The 19,043-nt window shown below is 37.0% G+C and overlaps 1 protein-coding gene across 2 annotated transcripts in view; it reads right to left on the bottom strand.

Moving 5' to 3' along the window:
* RYK (receptor like tyrosine kinase) overlaps nt 1-19,043 on the bottom strand; it is a 105,637-nt gene that overhangs the window by 35,258 nt on the left and 51,336 nt on the right. The window contains exons 5-9 of one of the 2 annotated variants that reach the window (XM_042955428.1): nt 16,852-16,905; nt 11,414-11,558; nt 7,348-7,448; nt 3,255-3,389; nt 1,576-1,662 (exon numbers count right to left, since the gene is read on the bottom strand). In XM_042955428.1, coding sequence (XP_042811362.1) covers nt 1,576-1,662; nt 3,255-3,389; nt 7,348-7,448; nt 11,414-11,558; nt 16,852-16,905 — 522 coding nt within the window. The remainder of the gene's footprint in view (nt 1-1,575; nt 1,663-3,254; nt 3,390-7,347; nt 7,449-11,413; nt 11,559-16,851; nt 16,906-19,043) is intronic. The other variant, XM_042955429.1, reaches the window with a different exon arrangement.

Below are 19,043 nucleotides of genomic sequence, written 5' to 3'. Positions count from 1 at the left end.
AATTTCAAGCGTATCCGGAAGGAGAAATCTTATCTTGTGAAACAGTCCCAGAATCTGCATTGTGTTTTCTTATCACTATTATTTCCTTTTTTTCTCCTTTCCAACCCTAAGTCAACCCAATTATACATAGAAAGTTCTTTTGCTAATTCAAGATTCATTCAGAAGAAATTAGTGACAGCCTAGTTGTAAACTAACCGCAGATTTATAAACTCCAGAAGAAATATTAAAATCACAGAGAAATGTTTCCTTAAAAATGGGGGAAAATGTAACAAAAGTCAACAGTATTAAACTAAGGGTTCAAATTCTATATTTATAAACGGTAATATGTAAAATATCTTTCAAACCTAGTCAGAAAACCTAACGGACCAAACTTAAATATTAACCTTTAAAAATGCTTTGGGGCTAGGAGAGGTAGGTAGATAAAATATATACTGAACAGTATAATAAGTTAAACCGTTTAGAAAACAATGCGTGAATGGCAAGTGTGTGTTAAGCAAGCAATTTTGCTAAATTAAAAGAAATCAAATTACCCTTATTTTTAAGGTTAGTACAACTTTTTAGAAACAACATAAATCCTTCATACTTTTCCATCAATTCATTTAAGTAGATTTAGAAACATAAGTTCTTATAAATTAACTTTGAAAACTTCATAAAATGTCACCTCTTACATATAAAATGGAATTTAATTTTTTCCTCAATTTCTGCATCAAAATGCTATTATTTGTTTTTTCAAAATTAACATCTTGTCATCTCAGTCCATATCAGACACTGTCAGACATTAAACACCCTATAAATTACATTTTTCTTTTTCTTAAAATGATCAAATTTAACTAAGATTTAAGCTTTTACAAATATCAATTATAAAGTGAAAAATTAGGCATCATATTGCTCCAAAAGAATATGTGAAAATAGATATTCTGTTCATGATAACATTAACTAGTGTGATATACCCTTTAGAAAACAATCTGACAACATCTATCTAAATTTTAAATGCAAATACCTGTTGGGGCAACAATGTCAACTATGGCTATACCTATAAAACTAAGCCAAGAAGGATACATAAACACATGGATATTTTTTGCAGCATTACATATAACAGCAAAAAAAAAAAAAAGGCAGGGAAGTGGGAGGAAGATAAACAAGCCTATTCATGTAAGGTACTATGAGTCTGGGGTGGAGGAGGGGGGACAGGGTGTGTGTTTTTTATTCTTTGTAGACAGCAGTATTGGGAGTGGGGAGGAGGAAAAATAAGTAACAGTGTTTTTAAGAGGAAAGAAACAACTTTTACCTAAGAAAAACACAGTATTACATATAGCAACAATGAAGTCAAATTGATGTAATTTAACTACAAGCTCAAGTAATACCTAGTAAGTGTTTAACATCTTAAATTATTAGACCTTTTTTTCTGTATCTTATGAAAACAAGCCAAATATCCTCAAAAGTTAGCCTCATATGAGCTAAACTCACATGAACTGACTTAAAGGTCTGGTGCAGACTCAGAATCGGAGACAGAATCTCACTGGCATGATCTACCTTAGGAAAACATTTTGGTAACAGTATGGAAAAAAACCCTACCTTTAACTGTTTTTACAAATGCTTGTTTTTCTTTATTTGGATCTTTTTCATCTACTAAAATCCCATGGAAAATACGCCCAAAAGTACCTAGAAGGAAAAATAATAATTAATGAGATCATATGATAACCTTCATAAAACTATAAGTACAAAACTTCCTGGCACAATATAACTTAAACATAACAAGGACATATGTGATCAGCAACATTATTCTCACCTAAATCTTTGGTTTTTTAATGACTATTAGAAATTCTTTGTAACTATGAAATATTTTAACTTGCTTTTGTTTTTTTTTAAGTTTATTTATTTTTTGAGAAAGAACGTGCGCGCGCGCACACACACACACACACACACACACACACACACACACACACACACAAGCAGGGAGGGACAGAGAGACAGGGAGAGAGAAAATCCCAAGCAGACTCCGCACTGAGAGCACAGGGCTCTATTTCACAAACCATGAGATTATGACCTGAGCAGAAACCAAAAGTCAGACACTTAACCGAGTCACCCAGGCACCCTTTAACTTGCTTTTAGAAATACCATATTTAAACCAAGTATATGAGAATCCTTTCTGAATCATCCTAAATAAACTAATGATATAGCCAGGAACACTGGAACTCAGTAATGGGGTATCCATTAGAGGCATTTATGAGTTTCTAAGCTTAGCTTCAGAACAATAACAAAAGAGAACAATGGACGCCCCTCATACATTCAAAAACAGACCAAAAATTTTTGCTTCTTTTAATTACTACTTGTCACTGGGGACAGTTCAAACCTCTCTCTTAGCTGTGATTGACCTATAAGCATCTCAACCAAGAGATGAATTCAGAATGATTCATATGCATTCAAAACATTACAAACTGGATTGTGGAAGGGGGAAAAAGGTAATTCTCTCTTTAACAACTTGAGGCACTCAACTCAATGAAGTACTTTATTATTAATTTTGGTCCTCATTCAGCATCTCCTCAATCAATACCCTAAAATTCAAGAAAGAAAACAAGGACCAACAGGTGGGAAAGGGAAGGGTACTAAAATCTACCAAACATCTATTATGCGTAAGTTCATTTAATGTACATCATTTCATCTAATCTTCACTACTAGTCCAAGTGCAGACAATGCAGTGCAAATTTATAGAAAAGGAAACTGGACGTGGAAGACATTAAATGAGTTCTCCAAGGTCACACAGGTGACAAATCATGGGACTCCAAAGCCCATGCTTGTTCCATCTGCTCCATCCCCATACTATCTGTCACAGAGAAAATTACTTAGAATATTTGAAACAGGCTTGCTAGGTAGTGATGATCTTTAAACAAGAACAGAAAATATATTTAAAGGTAGTATTTAAATGCTAATATATACAAATACATATATTTCTATACATATTTAATACATAAGTACATTATGTCTTAATACATAATACATTTAATACATAAGTACATTAGTAAGTACATTAATGCTTTAATATACCGAAAAATCAAGAATTACACCAAAGCTGTATTACGGCAAATTAAAGATCTAAAGAAAGAGAAAATAAAAATCAGTTTTAGAAAGGAAATAAATTGTATACTTCTATCCTTAGACACAAAGACATGAAATTCTTACAATCTGAAATTAAAAAAATTTTATAGTGTTAACATTAAATCTTGCTTGAGAAACGATTTTAAGAAAATAAATACCTTCTTGGAGTACATCTTTTAAAGTTATCCTCTCCCTGGATATTGCTATATCCTTCACCTTAGCTTTGGCCTCCAAAAGAGTGACACTTCTCAGGTCGTTCTTCTCTATCCGCAAGGTAGGATAACCTGAGGAGCCAACAAAGCCAGACCAAGAAATATAAATACCCTTATTGTGCCATCAAGGTCAACTAATACAGTTCAAACCTCAGGACTCAAGTCACAGGAATGAATAAATGTAAGAATCACAAAATGGGGGTCGCCTGGGTGGCTAAGTCAGTTAAGCGTCCGACTTTGGCTCAGATCATGATCTCACGGTCCGTGAGTTCGAGCCCTGCATCAGGCTCTGTGCTGACAGCTCAGAGCCTGCAGCCTGTTTGAGATTCTGTGTCTCCCTTTCTCTCTCTGACCCTCCCCCATTCATGCTCTGTCTCAAAAAATAAATAAGCGTTAAAAAAAAAAGGAGAAAGGCACACACATGAACAGGGAGAATTACTTATGAAGGTCACACAAAATTATTCTTCAATGTTTATATATTTTTGAGAAAGAAAGTGTGCGTGCGCGCACACAAAAGGGGGAGAGGCAGAGAGACAAGGAGACACAGAATCTGAAGCAGGCTCCAGGCTCTGAGTTGCCAGCACAGGGCCCGACGTGGGGCTTGAACCCATGAACTGTGAAATCACAGTGAGACACTCAACCAACTGAGCCACCCAGGTGCCGCAAGGCCACACAAAATTTTAAAGAAACACTTTCTACCTATCCCAAATCCTTAAAATGCATAATTAAGACAAGAAACACTAAAATGAGTATTACCATTATCACCACTTCAACTGCCTTTCACCCAAATGAAATAAGCTTTGACTAACAGAATGTTTATTTGTTTGTTTATAGTGTGCAGGGGAGGGGGAGAGGCACAGAAAGGAGAGAGAATCCCAAGCGGGCTTGTGCTGTCAGTGCACAGCCCATTGTGGGGCTTGATCTCACAAACCCTGAGATCATGACCTGAACCAAGATTTAGAGTTGGACATTTAACAGAGGCACCCTAGGCACACCTTTTTTTATTTGTTTATTTTTATTTATTTCATTTGAGAGAGAAAGAGAGAGAGAGGGAGAGCGAGCACAAGTGGTAGAGAGGGGCAGAAGGAGAGAGAAAATCTTAAGCAGAATCTATGCTCGGCACGAATGTGGGGCTTGACGTGGGGCTTGATCTCACAACCCTAGGATCATGACCTGAGCCAAAATAAGAGTTGGATGCTCAACTGACTGATCCACCCAGGCACCCTTGACTCACAGAATTTAACTTATTCCCCTTTATGGACTGTTTTTTTCCCCAAAAGATTTTCTAATATAATCTCCTAACAAAACAACTTTTCAAATGAAAAGACTATCTTTTAGAACAAAACATCTGGTTGATTTAATCAATCTCATGCTTATACAGCCTAGTTGTATCATTGTGAGATACATCTGTTGTTCAGCTCCACTATTTTCCCACTCATTCTTACTGACAGCAAAAATAAAATTTCTAGCTATAACTTAAAATTTTCATTCCAAGAAAAAATGTTAGAATAGAAGGAGATTCAGTGTTAGCAAGTAGAAACTGGAATGGCTTCTCTAAGATTTATGTGCTTTGGTAAACACATGGTAAGAAAACTCCCGGGAGAGATAAAAGACCTAGACAATGGTCATCAATGGTTGCTACAAGATCTAGACGAAAGGCTTGGGAGTTCTGTAACCAAAGGATTAGGCTGACAACACCTGATTCTACTGATCAGCAATTTGAACAGGATACACACAGGTGTGTGAGTATCTGTATTTGTATACGTTTAATCGTACCTGGAGTTCTCAGAGTTTCTTAGATCTATGGTCTGTTGTTTTGTTATTTTGGAAAATTCTTGGCCGTTGTGTCTTCAAATATTTTTTTTACTCCTCTCTTCGTCTTTCTTTTATTTATATACAAGTGGATTTCCACTGAATTTTTAAAAAAATGTTTGTTTTTGCCCTACATAATAAATGAATCATCTATCTCAAGATAATGTCCACAAAAATAAGTACATTTCTTATCAACAGTAACTAAAAATATTTTTAATAAGTAATTTCAAGTGACTTTTTTTTTAATGTTTTTATTTATTTTTGAGACAGAGAGAGACAGAGCATGAGCAGGGAAGGGTCAGAGAGAGAGGGAGACACAGAATCTGAAGCAAGCTCCAGGCTCTGAGCTGTCAGCACAGAGCCTGATGTGGGGCTCGAACTCACAGACCGTGAGATCATGACCTGAGCTGAAGTCGGACACTTAACCAACTGAGCCACCCAGGCGCCCCTCAAGTGACTTTTAAAAAGCATTTTGCTTTTAGCATATAATAATTGAATCTCTATCTCTTTAAGGTTATAGCCACAATCAAGAATTGACTCTACTGAGCAAATCTTGACATTTAAACATTAAAATCAATGTGTTTCTTCTGAATAGTCTGGACTACTTTCCTATCTATCATTGTGTTTTCTGAAGAGCATATAATTCTTTCATTGGTGGTGATGGTAACTACTGATGATTTCTTTAAAATTTCATTTAATCTTGAGCATTCCCTCTTTCCCCCTTTTCTTTTTCTTGCCACTCTTATTAAAGAAACCAGTTCTGTTATCCTGAAGAATGTTCAGCATCTGCTTCTTCAAGTATCATTTAACTTGTTCTTCGATCCCTGTATTTCTTGTAAACTGCCAATCAGTTCCACAGCCATAATTAGGTGCAGGTTACCTCTTAGGAGTGGGGAGGGGAGACAAAAAATACTCCATGGGTGGTATATCACATGTGGGAGTACAAAATATCTAGTTGTCCTACTTTCAGTGATGCAAAGTTTCATTAGAGGAGTCACACCATGACAGTCTGCTCCCTCAAATGATCCCATTTCCCTTTGTTCACAGGGTTTTAACACTGATGGTCTTTTTCTGAATCAATTATTTTAACAGAGGTTGTAATTATGATTTTCTAATTCTATCATTCCTTCCACATTTATTAGCTAGGATTCTTCTGTAAAGAAGCATTTTCCCTCATCAACCAGCACTATGTGCTTACTCTGAAATACAGTTCATATAGCCAGTCATCAGAAAGAGGGATTTTTGGTGCCTTACTTCTCATAATGATTAACTTCTTCAATAACTATCATCACAAACTCAAGGATTTTTACACATTCTGTTTCCATCCACTGCAGTCATTCTTTTTGATGCTCAAATGTCCCATTTCAACCTGCCCCAGGTTTATCTTGCCCATTCCTGACCTAGTCCTGAAATCCTCCATTTCCCCAAAGAATCCTGGTTCTTTTTAATGGGAAACAGTACTGGAAGACCACAACAGGGCACTGGATGAAGAACAGATAGTAAATGCCAGTCCAAGGAAGATACCAGCTAACTGCCTGTAAGACCTAATTAATCGATAGCACTACTGAGTTGAGCCCTGATTTATGGTCCACTGTTTATCCTGAGGACTATGTTGTTTTCTATTTGTGTGGAGACTCATTCCTCATTGTGTCTAAATTATATTCTAAGAATGATTATTTTCCCCCAACATCAACATGTTACAGTGTAAAAACTTTTATCAAAATCCTGTTAAAAAAAGGGGGGGGGGGGAATCAGATTTCATGTTCTCAATTCTAATGGCAGCTATTCTATAGGATAGGAAGTTATTCAATCATGATTAAAAAACAATGTAAAGTCCCTACCACTGCCCTTCAGATTATCACACAATTCATTAAAATCTAAGACTCATCTTCATACAGCTCAATGGCTTATTCTATCTAACTACCTGAAAATATTTCTTCTGAATTTCTACAGAAGTGATTCAGTATCCCTTTTAATGTAATTAACCTATGGAAATCTCCACAAAATTAATTCTAGCAACTGAAATTATATTTTTAGTATTCCAATTTTAGAATGTTTCACTCAATGCTCTAGAAAGCAGATGATCAAGCCCAATTCTGCGCATGTTAGATACTATATACACAGGATGGTACACATGCCCCACAAATAACCAAGCACACAGGAACCACTGGCAGACAGACCACAGACAGCAATAGTAAATCATCTTTAGAATTAAATTAACTCTTACTGGTGATAGGAGTTGCATTGTTGGGTGTGTCAGCTCTCAGATATTGAGTCGTCTGGGTAGATGGCTGAGACAGCCCTTGGGAACTACTGCTGGCACTGATGCTGCAAACAAGTTTTAAAAGAGAAATATTTGGTAAGTCAGCTTCAGTGAAAACCCTCCTTTTTCTATGTATGCAAAAACACATCCAACCCATATAACCAGCTTAAAATCCTGATGGCAATCACAATAATGCATGGATCTCCATCACAAACATGCCATATTGAAATTTTAATCTCATAATATAGAGCCACTTCTTCTTTCCTTTCTATCCTCACAATCATTAAGCACGTTCATCTTATCAATCATTCAGAAATGCAGGTATTAGTCCTTAGACACCATAGACAGCAGTCCTTAACCTCACACAGAGATATGATATGTTAGGGATCTATGGGTCATCTCTTAGAAAAAGAACCCATGTCATCCAATTAGATTGCTTTAAAAAAAAAAAAAAAAGAAAAAGAGGAGTAGAATGACAGGCCTCTTTTACTAGTGGTCCAAAATCAAATGGCCTAATAAAGAATATAAAAGCAAATCAAATATGCCAATATGCCCAAGGCTTTTTAAGGGGTATCATCTCTGGTTCAAATCAATCCCCCCTTTTTAGAATTTCTGGAACTTATTACAATTTTCTAGTATTTGAAGCATTCCATTATACCATATCCTTTAAATAATATAAGAGACCCAGAAAAGGACAGGCTCAAGTAACTGTTAACCCTATACTCACGATTTTACAAATTAATACCTCATTAAGTATGTGCTTTTGTCTTTTCTGTGGGTAAAAACCTTACCCCAGGTTACCCTTGGGCACATTTCAGTTTCACTACCTCAGCCCTTGAATTCTGTAGTAGACGGGTGAGGGATAGAAATTTAACATGAAAAGTGAACTCAGATGGCAGGAAGTCATACCAAACTGTCAGGATAGGCTTTTCATGCCTTCCTTAGCTATAGGATCAGCAGGGTCCAGAGGCTCCCAATTTTCCTAAATATGCAATATCTTTGAACTGACCAGGCCCCACACAATAGCTCTGTATTTTCAAAACCTGGTGATTGAAAAAAATAATGACAAAAAGTTGCTACTCAATCAGGGTGCCTGGGCGGCTCACTCGGTTAAGCATTCGACTTCAGCTCAGGTCATGATCTCACGGTCTGTGAGTTCAAGCCCTGCGTCGGGCTCTGTGCTGACAGCTCAGAGCCTGGAGCCTGCTTTGGATTCTGTGTCTCCCTCTCTCTCTCTGCCCCTACCCTGCTTCTGCTCTCTGTCTCAAAAATAAATACAAATATTAAAAAAATTTTTTTAAAAAGTTGCTACTCAAGAACTGATCTCTATGAGTCTACACATGTAGTGGATATGGGGCAGTACAGTGAAGAGATGAAGACCATAAACCTTGGGTATGGGGGCAGTACAGTGAACATAAACCTTAAAATCAAAACTGCCAGCACCATTTACGAGCTGTATGATCTCAGGCAAACAAATGGTTCTGTAGCCTCGAATTCCTCATGTTTAGAATGAGTCTGATTCTACCTCCTGACAAGGTTGCTAAAAGGATTATATGAAAAATAAAGAAAGAAAGCTTTTAGGAGAGTGCCTTGTCCTCAAACATACACTTACAAATTATTAGAAATTATTATTATTACTAATATTATTAGTAATATTAGAATGATAAGGAACCACAGGACACCTGTTTTTGGAGTTCTGGGTACTACTCAAAGATCAGACTAAAAATCAGTGTTGTTGAAAGTCCAGGGGAGGGAATAGAAATGTTACCATCCCCAAAGAGTGGAAAATAAAGGACTTCAATTTACTTACCCATAAAATAGGATTGAGAAAACCTACCTCCCAGGAGTTTTTTGAGGCCCCAGTTGTATAATATATGTGAAACTATTACCTAACTATTACCTGCAACCAACATAGTTAAATAAGTGGCCAAACTCCAAATTATTTACTGGTCATTTGTTTCTCTCCAGTAACTGAACAGTAGGTGGCACTCTTGTACCACTTCAGAATTCTTGAAAAGCCTACAAAGAGTACATTACTAGCCATCAAGCTAGTAAGTAGAACAGCGAGAATTCAGAGATGCTTTGTTTGGCTCTTAACCACTAGATTATGCTCTGAAAATAAGTGATAATATAAGTTGCTTTTATTCAGGCAATGTCTGGAAACCTTTGCCCAAAAATGGAAAGAACCAGAACACCTAACACATGAGTGTAACTGATTATTTTAGCAAGCTGAGGTATATGCTCCATTGAATCTGTAAGTTTTTGCACAATTTTGGCTTATGTGTGTTCACAGCCCTAGCACGCACATAAGCATTCAAGGAAAATGTGTGTATCAAGACTTTTAAATGCCAGGTTCCTCAGTGACTCCTTTAACTGTGCGTGTGTCCTCTCAAAGTCCTATCTAAATGTCCCTGTTACCTTACTTCCCACTCAGAGGCTTCCAAATGTCATTTCTTCCTCTATAAACCCCAATTCTAACTTTAACACCACCATATACACAAAACCTATTCTGAAACACATCTCCCATGTATTTCCCTTCCTATTCTTACCTTCTTCCTCTTCCTTCTCTACTCAGATAAACCAAGTAAAACAGAGGGGACAGAGAGTGCTTAGAGGCAGATACTGAATCCAACCAAGTTGTGTTGGTTGTTTATGCCACACATATGCTTACCCACTGTGTGTATAACACTGTGTAGGCCTGAGGATTCAGTAATCAATAAGACATATTGCTCCCTAGTTGGAAAAAGCTTATAGTCTAGCAGCAGAGACAAGTACACAAAAATGATTACTGGAGAAAAAAGTAGAATAAATGCCACCAAAGACAGAGAGACAGAGAGGGAGAAGCAGAAAGCAGGAGAGACAGAGGAGGGAGAAATGGGCAGTTGGGAAGCTTAGAAAAGACTTCATGTAAGAGATGGCAATGGAGTTGGAATCTGAAGAAAGAACAAGGTTTAGGAACCCTGTGGGCAAAAGGAAAGCATGAATTAAAGTCCTAAAGGGCAAATATAGGGCAAAACTGTGGAACAAGTAATCATCTGACTACAGCATAAGTAAGGGTACAGTAAGGGAAAAAGAGAAAGGTTCAACAAGTTTGGAAAATACCTCTCCACCGAAAGAAAGGCTTTGAAAGGCAAGTCATGAAGTTGGAAGTCTTTCAGTCAGCAAGTGGGAATCACTGAGGAGAAAAACAAGAATTGTGTACTGGGAAAATAAACCTAACATTCCATCTTTACCTCTTACCCTATCCTACCTATAAAGTCCTCCCTGTCATCTCTGACCCACCTAGGCTGGGACAAGTACCTTTTCTATTCTCACACTATACTACACATATCATAATCACCAGATTTATAAACTTCTATAATTATAGGTTGTCAAAGTAAATAAATACTTGAAGCTCCAAGGTATATCATTATTTTTTTTAATATTCCCAGCACTTAGCATATCTAACCCTGTGTATCTCCAAGGCTACACTTTAGAATCATCCAGGAAGCTTTAAGAAAAATACTGATCCCCTAACACCACCCCAAACCAATTACATCAGAATTTCTGGAAGGTAGGACCCATGTTTTATAAGCTTACCCATGACTATAATGTACAACCAGGTTGAGAACCAACGGTTTAAAGCACACACAGCAGGTTTTCAATAAATTTACTGGATGGATGGATGGAAGGATGGATAGATGGATGGAGATAATGACAATGATGGAGGGATGAACTAGGTAGAAGAAACAGGGCTATTTTAAAAAGGTACTAGGAGTGGAATAGAGTCATGTCAAAGGGGAAGGGAATAAAAGTGTGATCCCCACTTCTTACCCATAAACTAATAAACTATAATTTGTCTTCAAAATATCTTTTAAATAAAACCAGAGAAACATAAATACAATAATCACAAAGACAACAGTTGTTCTTTTGGCAAGACCTGATCACCCTCCCTCCTTTCCCTGTGCACCACTGTGCATGCTGTGTGGGCTCCCATGAAAATGCGGATAACCGCTTTAATTTTTTTCCTTTCCCAAAATAGGTATAATACCTGTCATCCAGTTCAATTCTTTTCATACTATGAAGGTGCAAAACAGCTAATATTATTGCTACAAGAAATATTACTGCACAGCAAACCCCCACGCTGATATAAAACACACGTGTAGAAGTGGTTGGAGCTGCATGTACAGGATCATCTGAAATAAAAATGAAAAAGCACATTAAGCTTCCTAAACAAATATTATCAATTGCTTTGTGACACAATGAGTATCCTGTTCTTTGTGAGAAAGATTTTCATTTCATGTGTCCATTCTTTGATAAGATCAGTCACCAATGGTGTGTTGATAGAAGTTCTCAAATTTTTTTAATGTTATTCAAGGAATTTTCAAAAATGGTTTTAAACAAAACTTTTCATGAATGAATATAAAAGTCACAAGTGCTAGACATATGATAAACCATCTGTAGCAGTGCTGTCCAACAGAACTTTCTGTAGTGATGGAAATGTTCTCTAGTGTGTTATCCAATACAGTAGCCACTGGCTGCCTGTGGCTATTAAGCCATTGAAATGTAGCTAGTACTACTGAGGAACTGAAGTTTTCATTTTATTTCATTTAAATTAATTTCAAGTTTGGGGTGCCTGGGTGGCTCAGTCGGTTAAGCGTCCTACTTTGGCTCAGGTCATGATCTCATGCATCATGAGTTCAAGCCTGCTTCGGATTCTGTGTCTCCCTCTCTCTCTGCCCATCTCCCATTGACACTCTATCTCTCAAAAATAAATACTAAAACATTTTTTTTTCCAATTAATTTCAAGTTAAATAGCCACATGTAGCTAGTGGTTACCATAGTGGACAACACACATGTACAGATCATTCATATTTGTTCAACAATGATATCTAGAGTGGAAAAGATCAGACATCTTTGTTACCAACCACTGATTCACAGAAGGAATATACAACACAGTGACCCCACACATTTTAAAAAAACAAACTTTTAGTCTTCTCTTATGAGAGTAACAGATTATTTTGCTTATTTTTTATTTTTTTATTTTTTTAAATTTACATCCAAATTAGTAAGCATATAGTGAAACAATGATTTCAGAAGTAGATTCCTCAATGCACCTTACCCATTTAGCCCATCCCCCTCCCACAACCCTTCCTGTAACCCTCAGTTTGTTCTCCATATTTATGAGTCTCTTCTGTTTTGCCCCCCCCACCTGTTTTTATATTATTTTTGTTTCCCTTCCCTTATGTTCATCTGTTTTGTCTCTTAAAGTCTTCATATGAGTGAAGTCATAAGACTTTTGTCTTTCTCTGACTAATTTCACTTAGCATAATACCCTCCAGGTCCATCCACGTAGTTGCAAATGGCAAGATTTCATTCTTTTTGATTGCCGAGTACTACTCCATTGTATATACATACCACATCTTCTTTATCCATTCATCCATGGGTGGACATTTGGGCTCTTTCCATACTTTGGCTATTGTTGACAGTGCTGCTATAAACATGGGGGTGCACGTGTCCCTTCAAAACAGCACACTTGTATCCCATGGATAGATGCCTAGTAGTGCAACTGCTGGGTCATAGGATAGTTCTATTTTTAGTTTTTTGAGGAATCTCCATACTGTTTTCCAGAGTGGCTGCACCAGCTTGCATTCCCACCAACAATGCAAAAGAGATTCTCTTTCTCCACATCCTCGCCAACATCTGTTGTTGCCTGAGTTGTTAATGTTAACCATTCTGACAGGTGTGAGGTGGTATCTCATTGTGGTTTTGATGTATTTCCCTGATGATGAGTGATGTGGAGCATTTTTTCATGTGTCGGTTGGCCATCTGGATGTCTTCTCTGGAGAAGTGTCTATTCATGTTTTTTGCCCATTTCTCCACTGGATTATTTGGTTTTTGGCTGTTGAGTTTGATAAATCCTTTATAGATTTTGGATACTAACCCTTTATCTGATATGTCGTTCACAAATATCTTCTCCCATTCTGTCGGTTGCTTTTTAGTTTTCCTGATTGTTTCCTTCGCTGTGCATAAGCTTTTTATTTTGATGAGGTCCCAATAGTTCATTTTTTATTTTGTTTCCCTTGCCTCTGGAGACGTGTTGAGTAAGAAGTTGCTGTGGCCAAGATCAAAGAGGTTTCTGCCTGCTTTCTCCTCGAGGATTTTGATGGCTTCCTGTCTTAACATTTAGTTCTTTCATCCATTTTGAGTTTATTTTTGTGTATGGTGTAACAAAGTGGTCCAGGTTCATTCTTCTGCATGTCGCTGTCCAGTTTTCCCAGCACCACTTGCTGAAGAGACTATCTTTATTTCATTGGATATTCTTTCCTGCTTTGTCAAAGATTAGTTGGCCATACGTTTGTGGGTCCATTTCTGGGTTCTGTATTCTGTTCCATTGATCTGAGTGTCTGTTCTTGTGCCATGCTTCTTTATTTTTAAAAATAAGAGCAGGATAACAAGACCCCACTCAGTAAACAGTATTCAATTTTCCATTATTCAAAACAGAGGGAAAGAGAAAGCAAGCCTTGGCGCTGGAGGAAGTAACTCAAAGACAGGCAGACAGACCGACACACACACACACACACACACACACACACACACACACACACCCTTACACACAGGCAAACTGAGGAAGAGATGCACGGAGACAGAGATACATACGTTCTAAGCGAGGACAGGTGAAGACAGAGAAATAGAAGCAGAACTGGTGTAACTGAAGCATCAAGTAAGTTTTGATAATGAGCACTCACATTATAATTCTACTGAATAAAACCTGAGAAATTTGGGTTCTATCCTAAATAAGACACGAAATCATTACTAAGCAAAGGAATGATATACACTATGACAGCTGAAAAAAAACAAAGCCAACTTCATGCTGTGCAAAGAATGCTATGAGTGTTGAGCAACAACAGGGAAAGGGAAGAAGTTAGAAGGTTACTGCAGTAGTCTAAAAAAGAGACAGCAGTGGTGTGGGCAAGAGTGTTATGGAAGATAAATTAATGGACCGGCGTATAGTTAACAGACCTTGCTTATGAATGATACTGGGGTAAAAAGAAAGAGAAGAATCAAAACTTTGGCTTAAAGAATTAGGTGGATAATGGTAACTTTACAAAGATTAAAAAAAAAAAGGCAAATTGAGGGAAAAGAGAAAAAATCAATAGTTTTGTTGTGACTAAGAGTACCCAGTACACATCTACATGGACATGTCAAGCTGACAAGAAATACAAGTGGAGTTCTGGGGATAGGTAAGGACAAAAGATAAAAGCTATAGCTTTGAAAAACTTGGGAATCAGGCTGCTTTCTAAAATTTAAACTTTGCTTTGAATCAACAAACAATAAATCAGAACAGATTAAAGCAAAGAAACCAAATGGCTTCTAGAGCAGCTACACTTTACTACAGCCTGAACGAAGGCCTGACTTTCCTGAAGAATGCCACAGGCTAGTCAATCCTGGGAGGGGCAGAAAAGGAAGGTCGCCAAGGCTGGTGTTGGCAGTACCCATCCAAGCACACACCAGGGCAGAGAAGAGGAAAGACACTGCTCTGCTGGGCAGGTCCCCTGAATGTATCCCACTTGTTCACCCCCCAAATTCCAGGCTTGTGTATGCACTGCTCCTATTCCTTCACTTTGACATTTCACTTGCCACCACCTGGTCACCCTTCAAGTCTCAGATGAGATGCCACTTTCTCAGGAAGCTGTCCCTCACTCCGTCAGAGATTACATGCCCCTCCTCAGGGTTCCCAAAGCACCATAGCTTGCCACACTCTTGTTATTATCACTGCCTTATTGCCTTGTCCATCTCATCCTCTACATCATAAGCCCTTGAGGGCATGGACTGTTTTGCTCAGTTTGATCCTCTGCCTCCAATCATACCACCTGGCGTACCACACATCCTCAAAAAATGCTGGATAGATGGATAGAAAGGGAGGGAAGGAGAGAGGTATCAAGAAAAAGAGCCAGAGACCAAGAATATGCAATATTCTATTCTCTTTGTTAGAAATAACATCCTATTAACATAAAAGAAATGGGTAAAGTCACCAGAATTTTCAAAGTAAATTTGAGAAGCAGTGATATTTTTAAAATGGTTTTGTTTCTTCTCAGAGATAAATCCAATGAAATATTCTAAAAAAGTAGACAACATCTCATATTATTTTATCTTCAAAAAAGGCGTATGTTGGGATATCCAGATATTCTTTGCCTCCTGAGGTGAGAAAAAGATAAAACAGGAAGCACATACTACTATCTATGAACTATTCTTGCCAAGAGTTGGCCCTAAATCTAATCAAGTACAAAATCTAATACCAGTTTATAGGAGAAAGAAAAATATGTTAAATAATGCCACAAGGATGCAGAAGTGAGAAATTCTATGTGATAAATGATTCCATTTTGTCAACAAAAAAGTGATACGGGGGAGAGGGGTGATCTCTGATTAATATAAAATATTTGTCAACAAAACAGTGTGTGGGCTTCATTTGATCCCAATGTGGAAGACAAAGTATAAGATATTTTTGAGACAATCAGGTTAATGAGAACATAAACTAGCCACATAATTTATTAAGGAACTATTGTTAATTTTGTGATAGATCAAATATAAGTGAATAGGTGCTGGGTGTTTGTGGATTGTTTTTTAAATTGCCTTTTTAAAAAGAAATCCATACTGGAATATTTATACATGAAATGATGCCTGGATTGTGCTTTAAAATACCCCAACCCTCCCCACCCACTTACTCATCCAGGAAAGGAGGAGGAAATCAATGGAACAATACTGGCAAAACATTGATCATTACTGAAGGAGGGTAATGGTCACACAAATGAACAAAGGTTCATCAGTGCATTCTCTCAGCTTTTGCGTATTTGAAACTCTTCCCTTCCACAATTTTTTTTTAAAGTTTACTTTTATGAAGAGAATCTAGTATCCTTTTAAGATAGTGCTATTAAAACTCTCTCAGGAAGAATAGGACTCAATGTGTCCACATCAGAAAACTAAAAAAGAAGTCTAAGTTATACCATTTAAACACAACCATTACCAAAATAAAAATCTACTTTGAGTTTCTGCTCTGCAGGTTTAAGTAAGTATCTTTAAGTATCCTTAAGCTGCATTTTCACCTGGATGAAATTAGCTGAGGGTTAACCGGTCCAGGCCACAAATCAGATTTTCTAACCTTCTGCTATTGAGATGAGGATCTTACATACGTTTTCATGTTCATACTTTAATTATTACCATTTGAAATGATGTGATATAAATTCTTGCCTATAAAAAGTTTTTAGATCATTTGTTATAAAATATGTATGAATTTTACTTTACAAATATTTCAATATTCTAACAGTTTCATCTGACTATATACCAATCAGTGAAATAAATAGCAAGGCCTCATGTATCTTTTGGCAAACTGGACACTACTAGGCCTCCAAGCCTCATACAATCATGTACATTTATAATCAGGCAGTTTTTATTCCTCATGATGGAGAAAGGTAATACATTAACACTTACAAATAGTTCTGCTAGTGTTTTTGTCCAGGGCTGAAGTTTTTACTTCTTCAAGTTCTGAATTTAAAAAAGATAAAAGATGCTTTTAGAAATTCCTTCTTTTCCATGAAAATCCTTAAATACTTTAAATACACTTTCTGAATTTTTCTCTAACATAGTTTTAGTTCTATTAGAACATTGCCTGAACTAATTAACAAGGTATTTGTTGCAAGATAATAAATCCTACATTACTATTCTGATCATCATCACTCTAATCACCAATCATTAGTCTATGGGTGTTGTTTATAGATGCTCAATGAAAAAGGATTTCTGTGGTCAAGAAGTTTGGGGAAAGCCAAGTATTATATCATCTGTGGAGATTCACAATTCACATTAGCAGAGTATAAAGGCTCTAAGGAATGCTTAAGTAATGAAACTTATCTGAGCCAGCAGTCCCCACTCTCACATAAAAAAGGAACATTTTCTTGCCAGTAACACCCATTAGCATTTGATATAGTACAGATATGTTTTCTGTTGCAGTTTTTTAAATGTAGTAGGTGGAAAACCACACAAACACATTAGGATCACATATTAAAGTAAGAGTCATAAATTGGATAACTGGGGTAGCCAGAAGTATGACAACAAAATGAAAAGGGTGGCACTATCTTAAACTTAAAACAGAATAGAAAATTATGCTGTTAATGTTAATTTTCATGTACACATTAAAGAAAATGGAGAAAGTACGAGATCATTCTGAATGTCATCTAACCATTAACCTCAGTGGATACTAACAGTGGTGGGCTCCACTGATCACATCATGTTTGGCCATCATTTTGCCTTTAGATATTAAGAGACAAAGCACCATGGTACAGTCAGAACACCCTCCCCCTAAGCATCAGGAACCAGGCTTCTACACTCCTGACTGGCTGTGCAAACTTAGGTGGCCTCTCCAGGGACAAGTCTCCTCACATCAATTATATAATGACTAGGTTGAACTAGTCTCTAAAGTCCTCTTTGGCTTTAAAATTGTGTGAAAGTACATACATAACTGAATATACTAGAACTATAAAATATATCAAAACAGTGAAAATAAAAGGTGCCTGCTAACTTTCCATTTAAAAAATGTCCACTCTAAGGCAGTACAGCTCTTTTATTGGCATCTATCTGGACATTAGCCATGATAACTCACTTGCTGGCCCCAAGTATTTTCCTAACCCTTAGCACTAACTTCAATTAGGAAATGTGTTAAGACAGAATTTAACAACAGAGCTAAGAGCACGAGTTTGCATGCAGCTGCACCTCTTAGCTGTCTGACCTTGGCAAGTTGGTCAGATTCTCTGAGCCTCAGTTTCCTCTTCAGAAAATGGAGATAATGGAGCAGCAGAAACTGCTGCTTAGAATTGTCGCAAGGACTAAATAGGTTCAATGCATGTAAAAGCACTTGTAACATAGTACAAATGCACAGTACGAGGCACTCAATTTTAGAGGGCTTTATTTTAGTTCCCTCCCCCCTACCCTACATCTTAGATAGTAACCATCTGTACATTAAGTGAAAGAAAGTGCAAATTCAGGTCACTTTACCTCTGTGCAACTTAAATTGAATGGATTGGACAATCTTTCAGGAAAACTCTCAAATTCTTTCATCTATTGCCCATGGGAATTCTCATAGCCACTGTCATTTCTTGAGTAACAGATTATTCAAACCCAAAGCTATTAACATTTATTAAGTACCCATACACAGTATTCTAAGATTTAGGTTTGATTCAATTAACCAAAAAGAAAATAAATAAGAACAACTTCTGAAACAGGTTATCACGCCCATTTTACAACTGAAAAAACTGAGACCTAGGTTAAACAACTTGTCCAAATATCCTGCCAAGTCTATCCAGCCCCAGGACAACTGAGCCATAGTATTGTTATAAGACAAACACAGTTAACACTGAGTTACTCAGGGGCCCCTATCAGAATTACTTGACTTCTTTACCTCTTTAATACTATTTCACATTCTTAATGGAATTAGCAATTCTGATAAAAGATTTTGAGAAAGCAGGGCCTGAGTGAGATTCCTGGCAACAAGGTAGCTATCAGGCGATTTTCTCAGAATTTCATTTGTTAGTGCTTTTTCTTTTCTCATTTGCTACTATAATCAAGATTTGGTCACAAATCTAGAAAAAGATGACAAAATGTATTTTTGACCTTATCACATCTATATAAAA

The sequence above is a fragment of the Panthera leo genome, chromosome C2, assembly GCF_018350215.1.
Source record: "Panthera leo isolate Ple1 chromosome C2, P.leo_Ple1_pat1.1, whole genome shotgun sequence".
Taxonomy (NCBI): domain Eukaryota; kingdom Metazoa; phylum Chordata; class Mammalia; order Carnivora; family Felidae; genus Panthera; species Panthera leo.
The sequence above is the reverse complement of the archived record's forward strand: the minus strand, read 5'-3'. Positions and strand labels throughout refer to the sequence as shown.